The sequence below is a fragment of the Cyprinodon variegatus genome, unplaced genomic scaffold (genome assembly GCF_000732505.1).
Source record: "Cyprinodon variegatus isolate N-32 unplaced genomic scaffold, C_variegatus-1.0 Scaffold137, whole genome shotgun sequence".
Taxonomy (NCBI): domain Eukaryota; kingdom Metazoa; phylum Chordata; class Actinopteri; order Cyprinodontiformes; family Cyprinodontidae; genus Cyprinodon; species Cyprinodon variegatus.
Window position 1 is genome coordinate 1,040,724 of NW_015150590.1, and position 22,640 is coordinate 1,063,363.

The 22,640-nt window shown below is 39.2% G+C and overlaps 1 protein-coding gene across 19 annotated transcripts in view; it reads left to right on the top strand.

Annotated features, from left to right (window-relative positions):
* The window catches only part of LOC107085934 (receptor-type tyrosine-protein phosphatase F-like), a 264,502-nt gene that overhangs the window by 218,486 nt on the left and 23,376 nt on the right, over positions 1–22,640 (top strand). For 11 of the 19 annotated variants that reach the window (XM_015376596.1, XM_015376598.1, XM_015376597.1 and 8 more), the window contains 7 exons: positions 1,305–1,459; positions 3,958–3,969; positions 7,021–7,133; positions 10,962–10,994; positions 13,052–13,149; positions 18,579–18,702; positions 18,844–19,019. In XM_015376596.1, coding sequence (XP_015232082.1) covers positions 1,305–1,459; positions 3,958–3,969; positions 7,021–7,133; positions 10,962–10,994; positions 13,052–13,149; positions 18,579–18,702; positions 18,844–19,019 — 711 coding nt within the window. The remainder of the gene's footprint in view (positions 1–1,304; positions 1,460–3,957; positions 3,970–7,020; positions 7,134–10,961; positions 10,995–13,051; positions 13,150–18,578; positions 18,703–18,843; positions 19,020–22,640) is intronic. The other 8 variants (XM_015376608.1, XM_015376615.1, XM_015376614.1 and 5 more) reach the window with 3 other exon arrangements.

Below are 22,640 nucleotides of genomic sequence, written 5' to 3' on the forward strand. Positions count from 1 at the left end.
CTCCCTTCCTCCTTCTCCTCCTCTTCCGTCACGGTGTGACCACTAATGAAGAAGAGATGAGTCCTCAACTGTGCCCCCATTTATCTCAGGGAACCAGGGGAGGCACACACTCATCCCTACCTCTCTTTCTCTACCCCTCATACCTTCTTTTCTTACATCTGCTGTCATCAAGCATCTCAGTTTATTCAAACGGAAATGATTTTATACAAAGGAATTCAATTAGTCTAGTTGGTGTGCTCACAGGAAAAAGTATTATTTGGGTTTTATAAATATGTTAATTTGTCTTGCATTAACCATTACTGTAGCAGTGATAAAAGACAGGTTGTAAAAAGCAGCTGCATGTCAGGTAATTATAAAATCACCAAACTGTTATTGTATTTCTGTAACCCAGGTTAAAATGTGCAACTATATCTATCACATCATATATTTATTTCACACAAAATGACATATTACCAACTGCAATATCCATAAATGTTGATGATAATGGCTAAAGCTATTTAAAACAACACCTTATGTTTGTTAAAGATTATGGAAGACCAATAGAAAATAATAAATCTGTATCCTGGACACTCGTCCGGCTGCAATCCCGAATAAGTTAGTTTGGTAAAAATTGCTACATTCAATAATTTTATATTTTAGTGAAATAAGACATGCAAACAGTTCACTTTCTCAAATAATCTGAATGTTTCAAAAGATTACGTCTACACTAAAAAAAAAATCTATTCAATTTTTAATCGCTAAATATTAAATTTTATTTCCCAGCTTAGTGATGTTCCCAAACTCTCTTCATGAGTTCCAGCATCTTAATCACACAGTGTAGATAAGATTTAGGATCCCAGCATTCAGTTTGATTTCCCAAAATCCAGCATTGGAATTCTGACTGCGGGCAGTGAACTTCAAACACAACATCCAAGCAATCTCTTCAACGGAAAGTTAGATGGCAGGAAAAACTGGTAGAAAAAGATCCACAAGCAGCACTAATCACTGCTGCCTTTGGAGAGCTTTAAAGTGAAGCCATGAAAGACCTTGGAGGGAATTGTCTAATAGAGGGCTCTGGATAGAGATAGTGCATTAGAATCATTTCTAATTTATATCATGTAATAATCTGAGGTTCTTATTTCCTACATCTTTGGTCTCATTAGCTCTAAAACATAATAATCAAACTCAACAGAAATAAACACTTGAAATACTTAACTAATATATCCATGTGTTGGATTTTCACTGGCATAACCTAATAATATAACACATTTAACTCTTATATCTGTAACATTATTGATGTGAGCACTGTTTATTTTTCCTTACAGATGACCTTCTCTGCCAGTCCCTACTCTGACCCAATCCATATCGAACCAGACAAGGCCCCAATGACGGATCCACCTGAAATGCTGTGGGTCATGGGCCCTGTGCTGGCAGTAGTCGTGATCATCATCATCGTCATCGCCATCCTCCTCTTTAAAAAGTAAGTCAAGTCTCGCTCTCCTGTTTCCTTTAGGTGAAGCTGCAGCAGCATCTGCGATGTCAGATTTCCTTCGGATGTGTCAGTAGTGGTCATAATAAAATGCATGAAGCGGAGGCTGCGCAAAAAACCAGCCCGTAACATCCAATTTCTCGTTCTCTAGCATTCAACGTCAACAGAGACAGAGGGGAACCAGAAAAGGATTGATTTGTGTCTCAGACAAAGAGATTTTTTGCCCACTTGGCTGTTGTCAACAATGCTGTGTTAAATGTCAGATGAATTGGCAGCTGACATACCTGCTTTAATAAAATCACAGCCTAGCTGTCAAATGCTCTTAGGTTAGGAGTGAAAAATGTGTTTTGGCAACACCATTGGTCATTTCAGAAAAAGAAACAGAAGGCAGCAGCAGAGGGCTTAGCTAAAAGCTCAGTCAATATCTCTTTAAAGCACTTGAGCTGCCCCTGTGCAGTACAACATGATAATAAACAGGCCAGCAAGGTGCTTTGGAGAGTCGGATACAAAGAGACTCAGTCTCACTATCTGTTTTTCTAATTACAACTTTTTGAAAATTAATATATATTTAGATTTGGTTACTTAGGGAATCTATCAGCTTGGAGTTTTAGGAAGATTAGTTGTTTGTTTTGATCTGGTGTCTTGCAGAAGTGCTTATGCAACTTGAAAGGTTTCACACAAAGTGGAACACTATAATGAAGTGCATGATTTGGATTTTTTTTTTTTATAAAAATCTAAATATTTTGATGTACATTTTTATTCAACTTAATCAGAACAGTCAGTCAGCTTCTGGGGTTAAGGTCAAATAAGTCTCATGTTTAGTATATAGGGTCCATCTTTTTTTAAGAATGAAGGAATTCACAAAGGACAGGGAAGGATTCCAGAGTTGATCTGAGGATGGATGGAGCTTATTTTAAGGCAATACTTAGAGGAAACCTGTTGGAATGTGCAGAAGATGTGAGGTTAGCGCTTCACCTTCCGGTGTAGGTACCAGATCTGCTGGAGTGGTCGGATCTGCACAGGCCCCAGGCCATGCTATTGACATTGCACTATATGATTGGCTGAATGTTGCCAAATGAGTGCCGAGTTTGGAGCATGTGTAATGTTAGCGTGTCTAATGACTGATAAAGTTTTACCTGATGGATAGCAAAGCTAAAAAAATATGTTTATGTTTTGTCAGTTAGCCATATTAAGCTACACTGCTTTTAACTTTGAGTCAACATCAGTTCCTTTCCTACAAGTAGACTGTGTTCTAATTTAAATTCTCTATTAAAGTCATTATTTAAGATGCTCCATTGTCCTTCCCTGCCCTCAGATCTTAATAAAAAAAAAAAAAAAATAAGCTGAGACTTTTTTTGTCACATTGTTAAATGGCAGAGCTCAGTCTGTTTTAGAAGGCAGTGCTTTCCTTCAAGACTGAGAATGATTGTTTTCTACTTTCCTCTACTTTAGATCGCCAATGAAATTTAAAATAATAGCAAATATGGGTGATAATATGTTGAGACTCCAGAAGAGATTTGGTTCTTAAGAAGCAGTTGCAATACAGTTTGTCCGAGTGGAATTGCCGTATGATGACGTCATAAGAAAGGGCAGGGCCCCGAGCAGATCTGGGACCTTCACCAGCAGGAGAAGGATCCTAAAAAAACAGCCAGAGCTGGAATTATGTGTCAAAGATAAATATATAAATACTAAATTTTTAAAGTGGTGATGGTAAAATTCAGACTTAAATCTAATTAAAAATGTCAAAGTGAATATACACATATGTTCCTCATAATATCAGAAGAAATCTTACTCTGTAGATGAGCAATCCTGAGATCTTTATAGTCTAAATAACTATCCTTATTGACATCAGTGTTCTTTTAGTGCACAGCTACTCTTTATCTGCAGCAGAATTGAATTCATATAAGTAAATGGTGGATATTTATAAAGATACCTTTTGAGTGGGAATGTATCTCTCGCAGTACCTGACTCACCTCACTTCCTTTCCTGCTGATTAAGTCCCTCGTTCTACCTTGTCCTGGCAGCTCCATTACAGATTCTGCGTTTCACATCATACCTGCTTCTCCGAGCTGCCATCGGCAGCCTGTGCAGCAGCTGTCTCCGGCAGACTTAAAAAGCAGCTGGTTAATAATAGGCCTTGAGACAGCTCAGTGCTGAGTTGCACATCCTCTTGTGTGGAAGTCCCTTTCTCCGTGTGGATGCTGATTGACAGGAGGGACTGTGGGCAGGTGGCTGTGTGGCCTTTTCACTGTGGACTGGTGATAAATGTGGATAGGAATAATCACACTGTGGCTCCGGTTGTTATTGCTACCTGCAGAGCCACAGAGACCAGCAGAGAACAGTGATGAGCTTTTTTATATAAAGTACACTGCAACTGCTAGGCTATTATTTTTTCTCTTTGTGTTTTCAAGTTGTTGATATTTTTAGTTCTTGAAAATACTCATTAACTCCTCCCCCTCTATCTTTTGTTTTTACCCCTGTGAATGCAGCAAACAGGAAAGGTGGGTACTCTCAGCATTCCATCATCACTCCATGCACCACTCCTCAGGTTGTTGTGTCGTACCTTCCAGAGGGATGCAGAGTTAGCTGCTTTAACACAAAAAAAGACCTTTAAACAGGATTAAAGAGAAACCGAGCTGTTATCTTGTCCAATTTGGTTAGCTCTACAGGATAGGAGGCAGCTGACTCTGCACCCCCTGACATCAGAGGTTGAGGGAACCCCCGGGTCATGTCCGTGTACCAGTGCATGTTCCACATGTAGTGCCAGTGTTCCTCCTCAAATTGTCGTGTCTGCCATGGTTTGTCTCCATGCTGTGTTTCATTATCCAGCAAGTGACAGTATGCCCCTCCAAGATTGGCCCCATCTTAATATGCCAAGGCATCACCTGCTGCTGAATGGGCCATTGTGAAGTAAATGCCAGACATGGTGGGGGGGGATAGACGACTCCAAAAGACACGTCCCCATTTTTTAGGCTGACATTTTCCACTGAGACTCTTTTCTCCTCTTTTACTCTTTTTTTGCCTCTCTCTCTGCATCCTGGTGGCAGGAGTCTCAACAAAGGGCCATGTTCTACCCTCATTAAGACTCCCCAGTAGCTCACACTCTGCATGTGTGTACCTGCTTTTTCACAGATCTTCACCCTCATTTTGAGCCAGAGATGAATAACCCCACATGGTTTTTCTGACATGTTTACCTTAGAGGAGCGCCAAGGTGTCATGCAGACTGGTGTCTGATTGGGTCAGAGGCTGCAGAGCATTGCAAAAATATTCATACCCCTTAAACCTTTCCACATTCTGTCAGGTGATAAGCTAAGCCTCAAGGTAATAATAATGCAGACTTATATAGATAAAGAGGATAAAAAACTAGCTTTAAGATTGTTTGTATATGTATCTTGCAAAATCTTCTGAAATGTCACTATAGAACAAATTATGATCAAAGGAAGTGTTTTTTAAATTTTTATGATTTGGCTTTTGAGTGTCTGCTTTATTATAGTATATAGTCAAATTGAATGTTATATTCAATTAGACTATAAAAAAAACAGATTTTATATAATTGGTAAACATCCAATGGCTGACTAAGGGTGTTTGGATGAACATGGAGAAATTCAGATCAGTAAGAGCAGGGCAGAGCGCTTTGATAGACGAGCACTAAGTAGAGCGTGATTGTGAAGTGGAAACAAAATGAGGCAGGATCTTCAGCAATGTTTGGATGTCTTCACTCTGATTCTACTAGATAAAATGCAGTTGAAAAGCGCAAGTAGAAGAGAATTATTGTAAACAGATATTATAAAACAATCTGTTGAGCAATCTTTTTAGTCATATATATATATATATATATATATATATATATATATATATATATATATATACTCCACAAATGAGGTCTTTGTTGAAAAAAACAGCAGTTGAGGTCCTGTTTACCATAATCCATGCAGCAACACAGTGAAATGTGGACATATATCCAGATCAGACCCAAATGTAATGTTTTGGCCTACAAACAAAACACTGTTTATTAAAAAAAAACTAACAGTATACATCACCTTAAACACCACTTTCCCCCTCTGAAGTACGGTGGTGGCAGCATTGTGCTGTTGGGGAGGCTTTTCATCAGCAGGGATCGGGAGGTTTGATCAGAGTTGATTAGAGGCTTGAAAGAGAACTGCTAGACGGTTACACTTTTTACACTTTTATCTGCAAATTGTTTATTAGAAGCAATATATAATCTATTTAATCATATTGTCCATTGTGTGTAGGCCTATTACACAAAACCTCCAAAACAATAAATCAAGTCTGTAGCTGCAAACTGACAAAATGTGGAAAAAATGTCAACCCCCCCACTCTCACCACCCACCCCTGCTTTCTCGGCCCCAGCCAGCCCCATCAGCAATCTCTGGGAAAACTGGACACGGTCTGGCTCAGCTCTCGGCTGGAAAGGAAGAGATGCTTGTCAGAGATTAGCTGTCATGCCTCCAGCATTAGCTTAAGCCCCTGCAGCAAGAGATAACAGGTGGCGATGAAGCCCAAACCTAGGGAGCTGAGGGGGAAACCAGGTTAAGGCTCGGTGTGCGCCACCGACTTTGTGCATTCTCGCCACGACGTGCCTCGACAGAAGGCCCCAGCTCCTTCTTAAAACCATTCTCGCCACTTGCAAATGGAGTGCAATGAGATGTGAAATTTCCACGGGGCGCCCTGATGCTACTTTCTGCCCATTTCCATTTTCTGTCAGGAGGTTTGTGCGTCTGCAGCTGTACATGTGTGAGTTAGCGCATTTGTGCGTGCATCTGTTTGAGTGTTTGAGCGCGAGTGTTTCAACAGATGCTGGCCGTCCGAATACAGGCAGGCTGCGTTTGCTGTTGCTTTTCCCTGCCTGATGGACAGACCTACGGTCGGCTGAGCTAAGCCAGTCCAACCGGCGCTGCTGTATTCTGTGGCAGCCTGGATGCAGTGAAGCTGGGCCTGGTAGCACAGGTGCTGCAGAACTGGTCTAATTATCCAGTGTTGTGCCACCCAGCTGATGAGCTAATTACAGCAGCCGCCTGTTTTTCTCTCAATCTGGGAAGCCAGTAAACACAATGTGTTGTTCGCACACATGCACACACACAAGCAGCAGCAGCACACATTTAAATCTCTGCAAACACACACTCATCTGCACGTTTCCCACACAGCAGCTGTCACCGATCCAGCAACAAACGCAACCTAGCCCACTTCAGCAAAATGATGGCGCTTCTTCAAACAAATTAAATTCAAGTTTCCTTTCCAACTAATGGGAATAAGGCCCTTGGCCCCCACTGTCTCTAGAGTTTTCTGTCCTTAGAAGTAGCTTCAAGAGCCATTAAATGCACCATTAACCTCATCAAGTGTGCAAATGAGTCAAAGTGTGTTCATATAGTAATTATTCGTGTAATTTTAAATCATCCTGTCATTTCTGCTTTGAGATTTTCAAAACTGATGACTAAATTACATCTTTTTTTATGTATTTCTTTATTTATTCCAGACTAGGCTATATGAGATGTGTGTATTCATCACCTCATTGCCTTCTTTTGCTTCTCCAGAAAGCGGGCGTCACCCTTACCGAAAGATGAGCACTCAGGCGGCGTGAAGGACTCGCTTTTAGCTAACTCATCCGACCCCGTAGAGATGAGGAGACTCAACTACCAGACACCAGGTAATAACTGACACAACCAAATATACCATGCTTTTCTGTGAGGTTCAGCTTGCACAGTAAAAATGGGATAATTCCAACTCAAATATATTTTATCCAGTCAAAAGAACCCCTATCTCTTTTTGCCATGTTTTAGCTACAAACTTCAATGCTTTTTAAAGGGATTTATCAAAGAACAGTGCTTGAAAATCAGTAACTGGATGTAACTGAATAGGTGCATGGTTTTCCAGAATTCTAAATGAAAATCATAATAGTCAAGCTGTTTATTAAAAAAAAAGTCATGAGAAGCTTTGATGGCACATTGTTTGGATCAAATCATGAAACAGGGTGGTGGTAGCATCATGCTGCGGGGATACAAACTGGAAAACTGTCAGTACTGAAGGATAGCCATTGGAAGCTGCAAAAGGACTGTAAACATTCAGCTTTTGCTCCAGTAGAATAGTTTGGATCAGAGATGTTTGATGTGGCTTCTTGCCTAGTCAACGTAAAGACATAATGTGAGAATATATACAAAACAATTTAAATTTCTCTTTCTCATCCAGCTTGAGGTATTTAGCACAAAATGGCAACACATCTAGTCTAATTACAACATAAAACCTAAATGACGTTCCTTGATGTTATTCTCCTTTTCTTCAACCTTTTTTTTTTTTACTATTATTTAACTATATATATTTCTTACTGATCTGTTGGTTATTTTGCAGTTGTTATTAGAACTTGACATGTCCTACTTATTTTATCGGCTTATCTCTTGGCTGTTAAATATACAAATTTTGGTGAGAGGAAGGAGGTCACTGCTTTAGCCAGCTGAGAGTTGCAGTGGAATCAGGCTGAGGAGTTTCAGATTCTGTCCACACACATAGCAGTGAAGTGGGTGGATATGAGGTGGAAGGTGGGGTGACTTCTATCAGGAAGGCAGCCTCAGCATCAGCCTTCCTCCTATTTCCTCCTGATCTTCTTCCTCCTCCCCTGGTCCTCAGTTGTCCTCCCTCCATGAGCTCCTTTCATTCCCCCCAGCTGGTAATGAGTCCTGCTGCCTCTGATGTCAAGGTGAGCCGGGCCGAGGGAACAATGGAGCTGAGAGAAAATGTCAGCCCCGGTGCACGCGTCTGTGCGTCCTTTGCTGTGTGTTTTCCCTGTCTTTGTGTGCGTAGCCCCTTCTCACGGGTTATTAAAGATCCCATTTGCCGTACACACACACACACAGCCCTTTGAACCCCTGCAGTGGAATTAAGCAGTGCTGCTGCTTTGAAAGAGCCCTGTTCTGCCATCCTCCCACTCCACCTCTCTCAGCTTTTGTCTTCCATTTCCCCCTGTAGGGTAATCTCTTTTCTTTTCCTCTCATTCTCTCCCCTCTTTCTCCCTCTGTACGTCAACACTTATTTCCTTCTGTTCCTACCTCACCGCCTCTCTGTATTGCTTCAAGTGTGGTGATTATCGAAAAGCACAGAGGCTACGTCTAGATGGTGAAATGTAGGAGACTCTGAGCATGAGCCGGGTGAATATTGAACAGCCGCATCTTTTATCCTCCTGCACTTTCTCTCTTTAATTCGTCCCCAGCAGGTGAACATTTCTGCTCTGATTCTGATTGTTGTTGAACCATCGACTCAACAACAGTGACGGTTCGCTTATTTCTGAGAAATGACTTCTGTTCCTTTTGGTGTTGCAGCATCGGAAGTTTAGCAACCTGCTATATTATAGATGGACCTTGATCAGATTCTGCTACACTGAAGTTTTCACAGACACTTCACTAAAGGGCAGTACCCTTTGCAACGGTATACTAATATTTATAGTTGCTTCAGTCAGGTTCACTAATTGTTAAATTCTTTATCTAGTAATCTATTTTTAAGCCATTTCTGTTAATAAACTCTAAGCAATTAAAAAGAAGGAAGGTCAATCCCAAAGAATGAAAGGTAAGAAATACTGCAATAAAAAGAGGATACAAGGAAACTGAAATGCAAAGAAAGGATACAAGGAAGTTTGCAAGGAGGGGGGTATACAATATAAAATTACGTGTTTGGTAGTGCACATAGAACAGAAATAAACACACAAAAGTGAAAGATGGAAGAATGACACAAAAAAACAGTGCTAGTACACAAGGTAGGACACAAAGAATGATGCAAGGAGACAAAATAGGAAACAAGTAAGGAAAGAAAGGAAAGGGGGCAACAAACAAGAAGGATGAAACAAAGCCAGGTGGTACACAGGAGGATGTATTGGAAGAAATCAGGACACAAAGAAGGACAGGGAGGGGAGGTAGGATGCAAATAAGGATGTAAGAAAGGAAGGTAGGGCACAGAAGAATGCAAAGGGATGAAAGAGGAGACAAGGATGCTACTAAGGGGGCAAGGAAAGGGTAGTGGGGCACATTGAAGGATGGAGGAAAGAAAGGTATCACAGAAATAAAACTGGACTGAAGGATAGGAGAAGGATACAAAGAACAGGAAGGATACAAAAAAGGGCGCAAGGAAGCCAGGTAGGAAACAAATTAGCATGGAAGGGAGGTACTGTAAGGCAATGAAATAAAGAAAAGGGTAAAACAAGCCTTTTTTCTTTTATATTTGGATGATTCTCACTTCATTTATGATGCTAATAAACTAGGAGTCTATTATTACAGCTTTTAAACATCTGCTCGGTGACTGGGTTGACTTCTGTAGGCTAATATTAGCAACTGAAATGATTCCTAATCATTCTAATTCGACCGTGATACTTGTTATGAAATCCATACACAAAATAAAGTGAGTAATAGCGACCCGGTGCTTTGTTTTTGTTGGGGCTAAAAACAGAAATGATTCACACCTGTTGAGATATTTACTTCTGACTGCGGTGGTCATCAGTGCGCGTTTATTTAAGGAGCTTAAAAAAAACCCTAGCAGAATGGAGGGAGAGAGCAGACAAACCAAGACGATCCATTTTAGCTTATAAAATAACCAGTTTTCTCTTTAAAGCAGGCGTCGTTTTTAGTTGAAATGTTCAGCACTTTATTACTGCGGTTCTGAAAAGAACAAACACAACCCGCTGTGTCTTTTTAGAAAGCTACAATTTCTGTTAAAATTCTATCATTTCTAACCGCTTTTCCTTTCATTTGGCCTTTTAAAGATGGTTTCAGGCTCTCATAATAAAACAAATTAGCTTCTGTTTTTATTATTGTTGATCTTTTTTTACAGCTTTCTAGCAGTTTTAAATAACTAACTGCAGCATTTATACTGAATGCTAGTCTTGCTGCCAACAGCCTTGTGTCCATCTAAATATTTAATTATATTGTAATAAACATTTCTTTTCTAAATGAACCATAGAGGTGTTAAATGACAACTGAAAAAAATTGCATTTTCTATTTTTGAATATTACATCACAACAGAAAACTTATCTACTATTTGAATGAACATCACTTTATTGTAATTTAATGTAGTAAACTGACAAAAGTTACAGAAGAGTATTGTGTTGCGTAAGTAAAACATTTTTCTATCTTTTTTTTTCTTTCCATTTTATCTGAAGCAAAAAAAAAAGGTAGAAGTGTGATGTGCATTTCTTTTTCGGTCCAGACAAAATCTTTTGCAACCAATTACCACAAACTTAAAGAAGTATAATAGATATTTTTAAAACTATATCAGCATTAGTTGAGAACTTTATACACACTGCCACAGGAGAGTATCTTAAGCTTTAGCTCTGTTTGCACTTGGTTTCAGCAGTTAAATTGGCCAGAGAGGGTCAACACCATCTGCTGCTCAAAGTTCTCTTGGTCTGAAGGTTATCTGCAGATACTGTTTGGCCTGAGTCTGATCTATTGATCGAATGTTCTTCTTCCTCCCTGCTTTTACTCTCCTCTCTCAACAGGTCCCAGCTCTCATCGCTGCCCCAACACTCCAAGTTAGTCTGTTTCCTCACCTAGTGCATACCTCCCACACATGCAGTCTTTTCGTCTTCACTCGCTCACTCCTGAACCCATTCCCCCGTTGCAGTCCTGACAGACATCACAAGCTTACAAGCTTGTTGCCCCTGGCACTCCAAGGATGCACCAATGGCCTTCCACTGGCTGTGAACTTTCCCACAACACCTTTATGATGCGACAGCAGAGGCCTACATGGTTTCATGGCTGGTTGAGCAGTGCGGACAGTTGCACTTGTTGTACATTAGTCTTGTTATCAATGGCTTCACCCTCCATTTAACCAAAAACATAGCCGTAAAAGACCCGCACAGACACGTGCACACTGATGGTAATGTGCTTAGTGGCCCCTCTGTGAGATAAGATTCAATTTGGGTAATGGGTCAGGCCTCATCTTGTAAAGTGGCTATCAGCCATTAGCATTAATGCAATAAAAAGCTTGCAAAGGTCTGTCACCTGAAATCCTGGCCCTTGACCTCACAGAGATGCTTGGCTTGGGACCCTTTTAGAGTGTCTGCACTTCAAGGCTATGCACTGTGAATACTTAGCAATGACCCATGGTTTAACATGGCAGGATCTCCATGTATTGAGTTAATGTAAATGTTCATACAAAACGTAGAGGGTGCTACTTTACATTCAACCATCTTGAGCATGAACGCTATATATATTAGAGCTTCTTTAAGGTGGTATGACAAAAATAGTAAATGAGTTGTTTAGAGTTTTTAACTGAGGAATTTCTCAAGTTCAAATGATTCAAAATTGCACACAAAGGCTCAAACATCTACATGCACTCTCCACTTATTTTTCCAAATGTCACTTAGGGTTTTTAGCAATTGTTCTTAGTAATTTTTTATGCATTTTAAATCTCATAGTAGGATGTTTTCTTTCTTTTGAAAAGAATGTATTTGGGTATTTGCATCAAAATTTATCCAGTCGTATGATCTTTTTTTGAATAGAGAACATCTCCATATCAATAGATGCAGTACTAAAAAGTAAAAATAAATATGACTTATAAGATATTGACCCTTTTATTCAGTGGTTTCAATATACAATTTATGCATTTTTTTCTTAATATACCAGATTTATTTGGCTAACTTATTTATTTAACTTATATACATGCTATAGACCCCAATTTTGTTATTTAACTATGAATAAATTGGGTTACAAACTTAGAGTTTTCAGAAATGTGTTTCAAAAATGATTTATTTGGCACTATAACGGTGAGTTCAAACTTGTGAACCTGCATCTTGTTTTACAATTCATTGAAGTTGCATAATCATCCTGAAAAAGAGCTGTTCAAATACATCAATAAAAGCCCAAAATTAATCATATTCATGCCAAGGAAGAGTGTATGCAAATGTGCGGTCTGAACTGTGAGTTCCTAGCTGTCCGCTTAAGTGCCTCTCCAAGTTCTGAAGCACAGGGTGAATTTGTGTCGGTAGATTAGCAATAAATCATCCAATAACCCGGCGATGGGGAAGCTAGAGAGCAGCAGGGGGGTTGTTTGAAATTAATCCAGTCCAAACGCTCGAGGCAGGGCGAAAAGAGAGCCTATTGTTGGGAAAAGGAATTTTCAAAGAAATGAGTTTTGGTCAGTGACCAGTCATTTTTTCCCCCCTTCTCATGGTTTGGAGTGACAGTGCGACTGATCTGTAGAGTCTTGTGAGTTCTTGCTCCATCTTCACCTCTACCACCAGCTGAGCTGTGCAGAGTCAGATGGAGAGATGTCTGCCTCACGCTTCCTCCAAGAAGCATGCTCACCCTCTCCACTCATGTGCATCTCAGTGCCAGTTCCACTTCTGTCCCCCTCGTTCGGCATGACGACATCACTGAAATGTCACCAGCCTGTTGTTTTATTTTTCTGTCTCTCTTCATGCACTATTGAAGGACATTGCACCTTCCTCACCGTCACAGCCACCTCATGGTCCTACCGGCAGCCTTATTCACCCCGTGGTGCAGCCATTGTTTCCATGATTCCATGTCCAATTTGAATGCAGAAATAGCCATATGTGACTCCTTCCTTCTCTGCCCTTTCCTCCAGGAATGAGGGAGCACCCACCTATTCCTGTCATTGACCTGGCTGACCACATAGAGCGACTGAAAGCCAATGATGGCCTCCGCTTTTCCCAGGAATATGAGGTAAGAGCAAAGCTTTACTGATTCCTCCCCTTTCAAGTATATAAATGGGTTTCCTTGTTATTGTGTCAGCGAGAAACCCTTTTTTCTCTTTTTTTGATCTCATATGCATGTATTGTAATGGGTTATGGGAGACTTCTTTTATAGACGCTCTTCAGTCATTTTCACAACTCTATTACCGAACCCACTAGGAAACCAACACTTACATTAAATGCTGCGAGATGCTTTTTCACAAAACTAGCAGGTGGCAAGTCGCTTAAGCAATCTGTGTTCGTCTTGCTGCTTCTCAGAAGAATGGTTTTTTGGGGAGGTGGGGTGGAGGAGGTCTCTCCGATGCAACTCAGTGAGGGATTATCTGTTGTCAGTGTTCTTCTTCACCAGGAAAAAAAAAAGGGGGTCGGGGTGGGGGGAATTTGCATTTAAAGTGGAACATAGTTGGTTTGAGGGTCTAAGCAAGGCCGGATGAAGAAGAGAGGCATCCTTGAATACAGAAAAACACTATTTGTCTTTTATTTATTTGCTTCGATTGTTGGATCCGCCTGGTCTAATCAGGGCTGCTCAATTGACGGCTCCAACAAGGCGGCTGGAAGGATAGCGGATCCGCCTTTTATCTAGAAGATCGTGTTCCTTCCTATGTCACTGCTTTAGACCTGCCTGTTTATGTCTAGACATTTTGCACTGCACTTTAAAATTCATTGGAATCTAAAAACTCAGCACACTGACCTCAGTTATTGTAACCCTTGATGTTAAAAAGCAAAAAGCCTCACAATAAATTCACGTTCAGTTTTAGCGACATAATCTAAAATCTAAAAAGTTAAGGTAAAATACAGATTTTCCATTGGATACATCAGTTTAGCAGGAAATAAAAAGCATGCTCATATTCCAGTTATACAGTTACTATGAATGTGAAAATGTTGCAGACAAAATGATTGCCCATGCATATCCCAACTTAAACATCAATACTAGTGCTCCTCATATATTGCCGCAAATACCTAATGATATGAATTATTCTCATGTTGCAGCATGTAGATACTGTTTCTGTGCTAATGGAGTTTCCCTCACTTGGTGCCAGATTCATGAAAATAAAAGAGAAACTGACCAACATTTTAGATTAAAAGTTATTCTACCAGTCAGGAGCACTCAGTTAACTTTCATTACCACCTATCAGTAAGTAATGAAAGTTTGTATTAGTTCGTTTTAGTTTATTTATATATAACTGCCATTCATAACATGTTATCTCAAAACAAAAAAAAGAGTTAAATCAATTGAACCATGCAGAATCCAAGTCAAGTACATGTTTTAAATTGTTACCTAGTTATCAAACAATGCATTCCAGTCAAATTCACACTTCAAGCTGGGTGTAAAGAGATTGATTGATTTACTTTTAAGGCACTGCTGACACGTCTGCTGAAATTTTTCACAAATCATTTTGTTTTTAACTTATCAGAGTCTCTAGAAACCATTAATTAGTCATCTATTAATTTGTATATTCTTGTGATAAAAATAGTTAAACTCACACATAGTCCTACTTCTGCAAGAAAGACTTGCCCTGTTGGTTTAAGAAAGCGGTAGCAGCATTAAGCTGTTAAACATGCTGTCAGAAAGATTAAACACAGCTGAAAATAATGAGTCTAATTAGGCTGACTTTGCAGCTGAACATTCTCAGAGTTGTACAGAAATATTTTTCTTACAATATGTTTCCTCACATTCCTATAAATATGCCGTTTACCGAAGGTAACTTGGAATCCTGTCATAAAAAAAAAAAGCCCAAACATGAATTAAGAAAATAACGGTTAACAGCCAATATATGCAGGTCTGGCTTGTTTTTGGCACAGCTGATAGAGATGAATAAAAAGACAGAAAATATTTTCATCTTCTGTTCCAGTAAAATAAAAAACAAACTAAACAACCAAACATTTAATATAATTTTATTTATTCAGATAGCAAAAAAAAACTACCATTATAAAAAAAATAATTATATAATATATAATAATTATAATCACCAATACTAAAATGAATGCAGCTGAAGTCTGTTATAGAGTCGTACGCTTTGGATGAGTTTAGGAACTTCGTATCAGTGACCCAGAGCGTCCCATTTTTATGGTGCATGAATATATCGCCTAAGCACTGAGATCTTTGCTGGAGGACGATTAGTGAGGGACGTTGAACCTCCTCAGAGTGCATAAACATGAAATCCACTGCCTTTATTGGCCATCTTGGTGCCCAGACTTAAAACCTGTAGAAAATCATTGGGAAGCCAAAAAACAAAAAGAGACTAAAAGTGCACTTGGTAACCTGTTTACTGCAACCATTAAATGCATTTTCCCAAAGCAGTTGTACAACATATTTCTCACTGAGGAGTTTTATTTGTTTGTCTTTTTTATAACGCTGACTAAAAGAAGTTTCACCCTAAAGCATCTTACAAGAAAATGACAATGTATAATTTAAATTCAACAACAATTTAGTCATTATTGTACAACAGAATAATCGTTGAAAAAAACTGTTGCTCTGAGGATTGCTGACCCCTGGTTTAGTCTTTGCAGCGCTAATGAATTGACGCAGAGGAAGTGCTTTTATATTCAATCAAGAGTCAAACTCATGAGTCTTTATTTTGTGGGTCTGAAGTTAAACATTTGAAATCCACTGAGATAAGAAAGTTTTTGAATGAAATGTTTTGATGCATATGATGTAGCACGAAGTAAATAATCATAGTTCTAGTTCTAATGTTTAAGTCTTTTTCTATTTTTCATTTTTTGCAATCTTATGTCTTACTGTGAAATTAGCAGTCAACTAGGGAGACTGTTAGGCCCTGGTAAACCTCTGCCCTCAATTAGCTGGCTTTCTATGCGTTGTCTCTCCAGCCTGTTGAGCTAGTTTAAATGAACCTAACAACAGAAAGAAGCATGAATTGCTGCCAGCAAGCAGCCCGGCTCTGTTCCTTTCGCTACAAAAACTCCTTCTGAGCCAGGGAAGACCCCCTCTGTCGCCCGGCAGATGGCCCTTCGTCTCCTTGCCAGCCGAGGCGCCGTGGCAGAACTCTGGCGCTTTGTCATAGTCACGTTCGCCGGCTGCTCCCATCGCACAGCACCCTAAGGCACAAAATTTGTAGAGGCTTTGCCACTTCCTCTCCCCCGATACTTTAGGCAGCCTGACACTTCGTTTCCGCGGCATCGACTCCAGTCCGCAACATGCTGAGCAATGAACACACTGGGTAATGAGCAGAATTTGTCAATCAGGCATGGTGCAAGTCCCCAGACAGTCTTTTTCATATTGCCAGGAGCAACTTCACGCCGCTGTCGTCATAGAGCCATCATTACGTTTATTTGAAAGTATTTTTCATTTTTTTGCTGTGGGCATCTTAGACATTTGCTCCTCACCTCGCTACCTTACTTGTTTGCTAGTTGTCAACCTCTCTTGTGTGCCCGGCTGTCTTCACCAAGCTCTCAAATGAGTATGACACATTTTGACAGCAAATGAAATCTTTTTCCTCTTGGTGCCGAACGCAGGCAGAGAAATTGGCAAGGCTGAGCTCATCAGCAGCAGCGGGTCTCAACCCCAACGCTTACATGGCTGAGTAATTTGTAGATGTGAGGAAGGATTTCTCTCTGTAGGAGCCAACCCTTCAGAAAGCTTTGAAGCACTTTTTAGGGCATGTTGTTATTTTCATTTGTGTGATTTTAATGCAAAAGTTAATAAATTCGTGGCCTGCTCTTTGCAGTGAGAACCCAACATGTTTTTCCATCTAACATTAAATATGGGAAATAGCTGAAAGTACAGGTGCATATCAAAAATAATCTGATTTAAAGGAAAACTCATTAATTTCTGCACTTTTAATTAAAAAGTGAAGTTCAAGTATAATACGTATTAATTAAACACATGGTGCTTAATGAATTTGGTTTTATAAGTAGATTTGTATGATTATGGCTTTCAGCTAATGAAAACCATGAATTCAAGACCAATAAAAATGTTTCTTTTTAATAGAAAATTCCTCTGACTAACTGGTTGTTCACAGTGAATGCCATTTGCAAGCAAATTGATAAAAAAAAAAAAAATAAGAACAGGGAAAAACCAGAAGAAAGAAATGTCAGTAACAAAAAAGAAGATCTGCTGCCTGGAATAGATTTTGAATTACGAAACCAAAGCATGCATGCAAGATCAGAAAGTCAATGTTTCATTTTCCCCTACTTCATTTTGATTTGCAGTTGGACGAGACACCTAACCCGTTTTTGATTGGTGCTGTAGGAGTATGTGCTGGCCTGTAGGTGGGGCTAAATAAATGAGACCTTGTGAAGTCAGTAGAGTCAGAAAGAAGGCATAGATGTTGAGTCTGCTTAATATTAACAGGACTGCAGTATTTGTTCTCAGTTTCTCCTACAGCTGAACTCTTTGTTGGCCCACTGTCAGGACTGCAGTCCCCCATGATCTTTAGACCACAAAATAGTCATAACATAACCAATAAGGGTTTAAAATTCCTTTTATTGGACTTACAGTATGTACAATAACTTTCTGAGAAAAAATTATTTTTATTTATATATTCGCTGTAAAGAAAATCTTGAACCATATTACTCCAACTGAAATAACTAAATAACACCCAAGTTTTGCTCTTTGAATTAGAATTACTAATTAGAAGATATGCCCTTGTAATCTAGGGTCTTTTTAAATGAGAACATTTTACCTCTGAGAACAGCCATTGCTCAAAGTTGTTGTAGCCGCTGCTAAATTTAGGGTGAAATTTCCAAACAAGATTGTAGTGTGTGAAGAAAAAAGGTGGGATCGATGCAGCATAGTGAGAGACACTGTGACATTATCCAACAGCCATCACATATCTTCCCAGGATCAATATGTATGCGGTCCACCATCTCCTCCTGCAGGAATCAAATGACCCGAGAAGAAAATTGTCTGAAAAGAAAGAGACAATTCTCAAAAGGCGACAGAAATAGAAAGATTAGAAGAGAAGAAGAATGGTTTAGTGAAAGGAATTGTTAGATTTCAGCCTACTGATGATGGTCTTTTCTGAATTGATTTATATCAACATAATTGAGTTGGGGTTTTTTTTCTTCTGCTTCATTAATATGCATCCAAAGCATTAAATGTCATGGAAGTCTTTAACCTGATAAGCCACGAGCTGCAGTTAAAGGAGAAGCAGCATGATGTCAGTTTTTCTGCTAGGAACTGACTAGGTAATGAATCTTTAGAGACACATTGTGGGTAAACAGTATTTTCTGGTAAAAGGTTTTGCTGTCCATAGCTCACCTCTGTCGGCTGAGCGACAGCAAAGCAATTTTCCCTCCATTTCTCTCCCGAAGTAAAACTCAAGTATCCTTTTGTGCTTCTGTTTTCCTCTCTGTCCCTTCCCTCTCTTCCTCATCATCATTCTCCCTCCATCTCCCTGCTGTTTGCTTTCCTCTCCTCTTACCCCTGTCCTTGCTCAGTCTATTGATCCAGGCCAGCAGTTTACCTGGGAAAACTCCAACATGGAAGTGAACAAGCCAAAGAATCGCTATGCAAACGTCATCGCCTATGACCACTCCAGAGTGGTCCTCACCTCTGTTGATGGTGAGTGCTCTTCACTCCTTACCGGTTGATATTGAGTGAGGCGGTTGTTTATTTAGACCCACTTCACATGTGCTAAGAGATATTTTAGTCTGATTTCTCATAACAGCGATGTGCTATTTGCCCTTTTCATCTTTGCTGCAGCTGTTCCAGGCAGCGATTACATCAACGCCAACTACATTGATGGCTACAGGAAGCAGAATGCCTACATCGCCACTCAGGGACCTCTGCCAGAGACTCTGAGCGACTTCTGGAGAATGGTGTGGGAGCAGAGGGCCAACACCATTGTCATGATGACCAGATTGGAAGAGAAGTCTCGGGTAAGGAGAGGTTCTGTGAACAAAGTAATCATTCAAAGATTCACTGCTGGGGTCATGCTGAAATATTAATTTTAATTACTGAGGCATTAACTGAGATCACAAGTTCACATTATCAGTCAGATCAGGTAACATTACAATCCATCAGGAGTCTTCCTCTGTGTTCCCTTAATAATGCAGACGTTTACCTCAGGAAGTAGGTTTATAAGGACTTTTATAAGTCCTGTAAACATTTTGTTAATTTGCTTTTCTTCTCAAATTTATTTGTCATGAGAATCCTGTATGAAGATCTAGAATCCTGCATAAACTGATGAAAATTTGTATCCCAGGTCCATAAAACTCCTGCAGTACACCATTTTTGCACGTTTTAAACCCAAACAAAAAACATCTACATCTATTTTTTTTTCTTTGGAGCTACAAGTTCAACATATGAAATATGCATTTAACCAGGTGATAATCTCTCATTACCTCAGTCCTTTCTTCTTACCTATTTCAGTTTCTGTCATTGCATCCTTTATTTTTTCCTGATTAACTATAGTATCCTTAAGAAGACAAACATGCCTAAGCCTGAGAAAGATTTTCACAAACCTCTAAGGCAAATTAGTAAAGCAACTAATAAATTATAACTAGCACTGAAACTACACAATAAAGGTCCAACATTAATTAACAAAGATCGAAGTTTTAATAAACCTTTATTGACATAGGCTGTGCTCTACAATTAACTTTTTTTTTTTGTATTATCCAATTTTAGATTTTTCTCCAATCTAGATTATATTTATGACTTTTTCTCTTTTGTAAAAACAAAACGGATCCTAGCATTGTTTTATTTATTTTTAACCTATGCACAGAGAGCTTTGACAACACTAGTAACAGTTGAACCAAACATTTATCTTGGCAATGATCAGCTGAGTCAAAACAAAATGAATCGGTTCAGACATCCCATAATGTCGTAGGATGGCTGTCCTGTTGGAGGTGAAGAGGTTGGAGAAAGGCTGCACTCAGTTCTTAACATTGACACATAGCAGCTGGGCTATTATAGCTGCAGAGCGTGAGCTCCCTGTCTGTGGGGCACGCCATTCCTCAGAAAGCTCTTTATGTTTGTCTCGAATCGCCTGAACCCAGAATGTAAGCATGTGACAACTTCTAAAACATATATAGAATAACAGGAAATATGTTCAAATGCCATATCACCTTTATTGAATTAAATTATATTGATATATTATTGTCCAACTCTAAGCTACAGTTTTTGTTTTTATAACTTCTTACATATTGGTGCATCCTGTTAGATATTTGGCTTTCTTCAGCAATAGAAACGTCCAAACCAAAGATTTTTTATTAGTGCTCATGTACAGTTTGATTCCTGATCAAGAGAAAAAGAAAAGATTTCTGAGCTTTCAAATGTATCCAGTTATGGCCCAAAAAAGTGGAAATTTGGCTAGCTGTGGGGGCTTTTCAGTGCTAACGCACAAAATCCATCATACATTTTTTTTTTTTAAGTTTAAGCACTGTTGAAAGATCAGCGACAGATTCGTGAATTAGAACTGGTCTTTTTTATTTTTGGTTTACATGATTATATTTTAGGTTAGGAAAGGTTTGGAGGTAGGTGTAGAAAAAGGGAAAAATCTTATTACAAGTCGGCCCAGATGGGATAAAAAAATCAGAAGCTAACTTCATGACTGTGTTGCATAAAGGTTTTCAGAACCATGCAGATAATATAAACCTTATTAGGTTACAATTTTGTAAGTGTGTGGTAAAAAAGTGATTTGGCAATATAATGTGATTTTTGGCGTCCCAATACAATATCAATCCTTAAGTTCCTAATATCGATTTTTTTTTTTTTTAAATACATTTTTCCCTAAAATAATGGGGGAACATGCAATACTTCCACACCCTTGCTCCGGTAGACGGGGCCCTGGAGACCTTTTGCTTTGCATATAATAGAGGCAATCACAGTAGCAGATGCTGAGTGTCTCAAACTCAAACAACATGGATACCAAAAAAACAAAATAATTGAATGGTGAATATCTTCCGCTGAATATACAGCACCTGTTTTTTATCTGTACATTTAATTCTTATATTAGCTGAGTATCTTGATATTGCAATTTGTGACAATATCGTATCGTAACCTAAGTATCGCGATTGTATCACAACACCTTGCAAATACTCTTTTGTTCTCAGATATCCACAGTTTGATGCTCAGCCTGGAAAGGTTTTAACCTTAATATGTAATACTTTCTATAAACGAACAAGAGAGAATCTCTGCAGAATAGGTTGCTTCACAGTGAACCTGACCAGCTGATGTTTAGGAGCTGAAAGGTTTCCAACCATATTGTTATCCACAGCTCTACACAAAGGCCTCTTAACGCCTGAGAAAGCTTGCAGGCATGCAGACACATGGTCCCACTATAAGGCTGGATTTGTCAACTGGATCAAAGTCAGCAAAACTTCAAAGTAAACTTTTTGATTTTGTGTGATTTTTTTTTGTTGTTGAATGTCTTAGTGAAGGAACATTGAGCTGCAGCTTAGTGCTGCTGCTCTATTCTCCCTCCTATTGTTTGTTTGCTACTTATGGAGGTAGAGATGCAACTTTGCATACCAGAGCAGCACTTGCACAGCCGCCTATGAACGAAAGAACATTTTCAGCTAAATTACAGCATACACAGGCTCATTGTGGATATTTTTAGACTTTCATTATAACCCCAGCTCCGTCATTATTTAGAAACTGCTCCAGGAGTTTGACTCTCGATTGCTGCTTGCTTATTTTTATACCACCATAGCGAAGGTTTCGCAGAGTCTCATTTGTATTGCTTTTTCTAAATTTGGTCCTACAGAGTTGAAGAGCTCCAGTCAGACTTCTTATGTTTCAGATAAAGTAAATTGTCAACATTGCCGTGCTCCTTAAATACATCTCGGCCTAATAAAGGCAAAAACAAATGAGCTCTCGATAACTTGAGATTTCAAACTGGAACGGATTTATTTAATTACCATTGGAAAAATGCTCACCAATTCCTTGGAGAGAAGAAGACAGCGTGAAGTCCTGCCAGTATGTGGTGCTTTATTAAAGTGTGCACACTGCGGCCTAATGAAAGACCCAAGACTAAAAAACAAGACAGAAAACAACTCCAAGTAGCAGCAAATGTAAATGAAAAAGCTCATTTAGAAAGATTCTCGCCTTGGTTTGCAGCAGAGGATCATCACCTCTGGCTTTGTTCGTCTAGATCTAGTCTAGACTGACGATACGGGAAAGTAATTGTTTTGATTAGATACCTAAATTGTTACCTATCCTTAAAAAAATATATGTTTATATTTTAATTCGTAGATATCAGGGCAATCAGTTGTTTAGGCAAACTAAGACCTCACTGCAGCTCCTTTGGTGCTGAGCTTATTTTATCTGCACCTTTGAGAATATCTTCAGCTCAGATATGTTTGATTACTAGAGTTTTATTACGCAGCTGTATTCACCAACGTTTTTCTATATATGAAGAGTGTCTGAGAGGCAATTAGAGACAGACTGTCCCTCTTTGATCCCAGCACCGTGACTGCACATCCACACTTAAAGATTAGTTCAAACACACAAAACTTGGTGAAAAACATAAGTCCTGCATGTTTTTGAAGTGTTCCTGA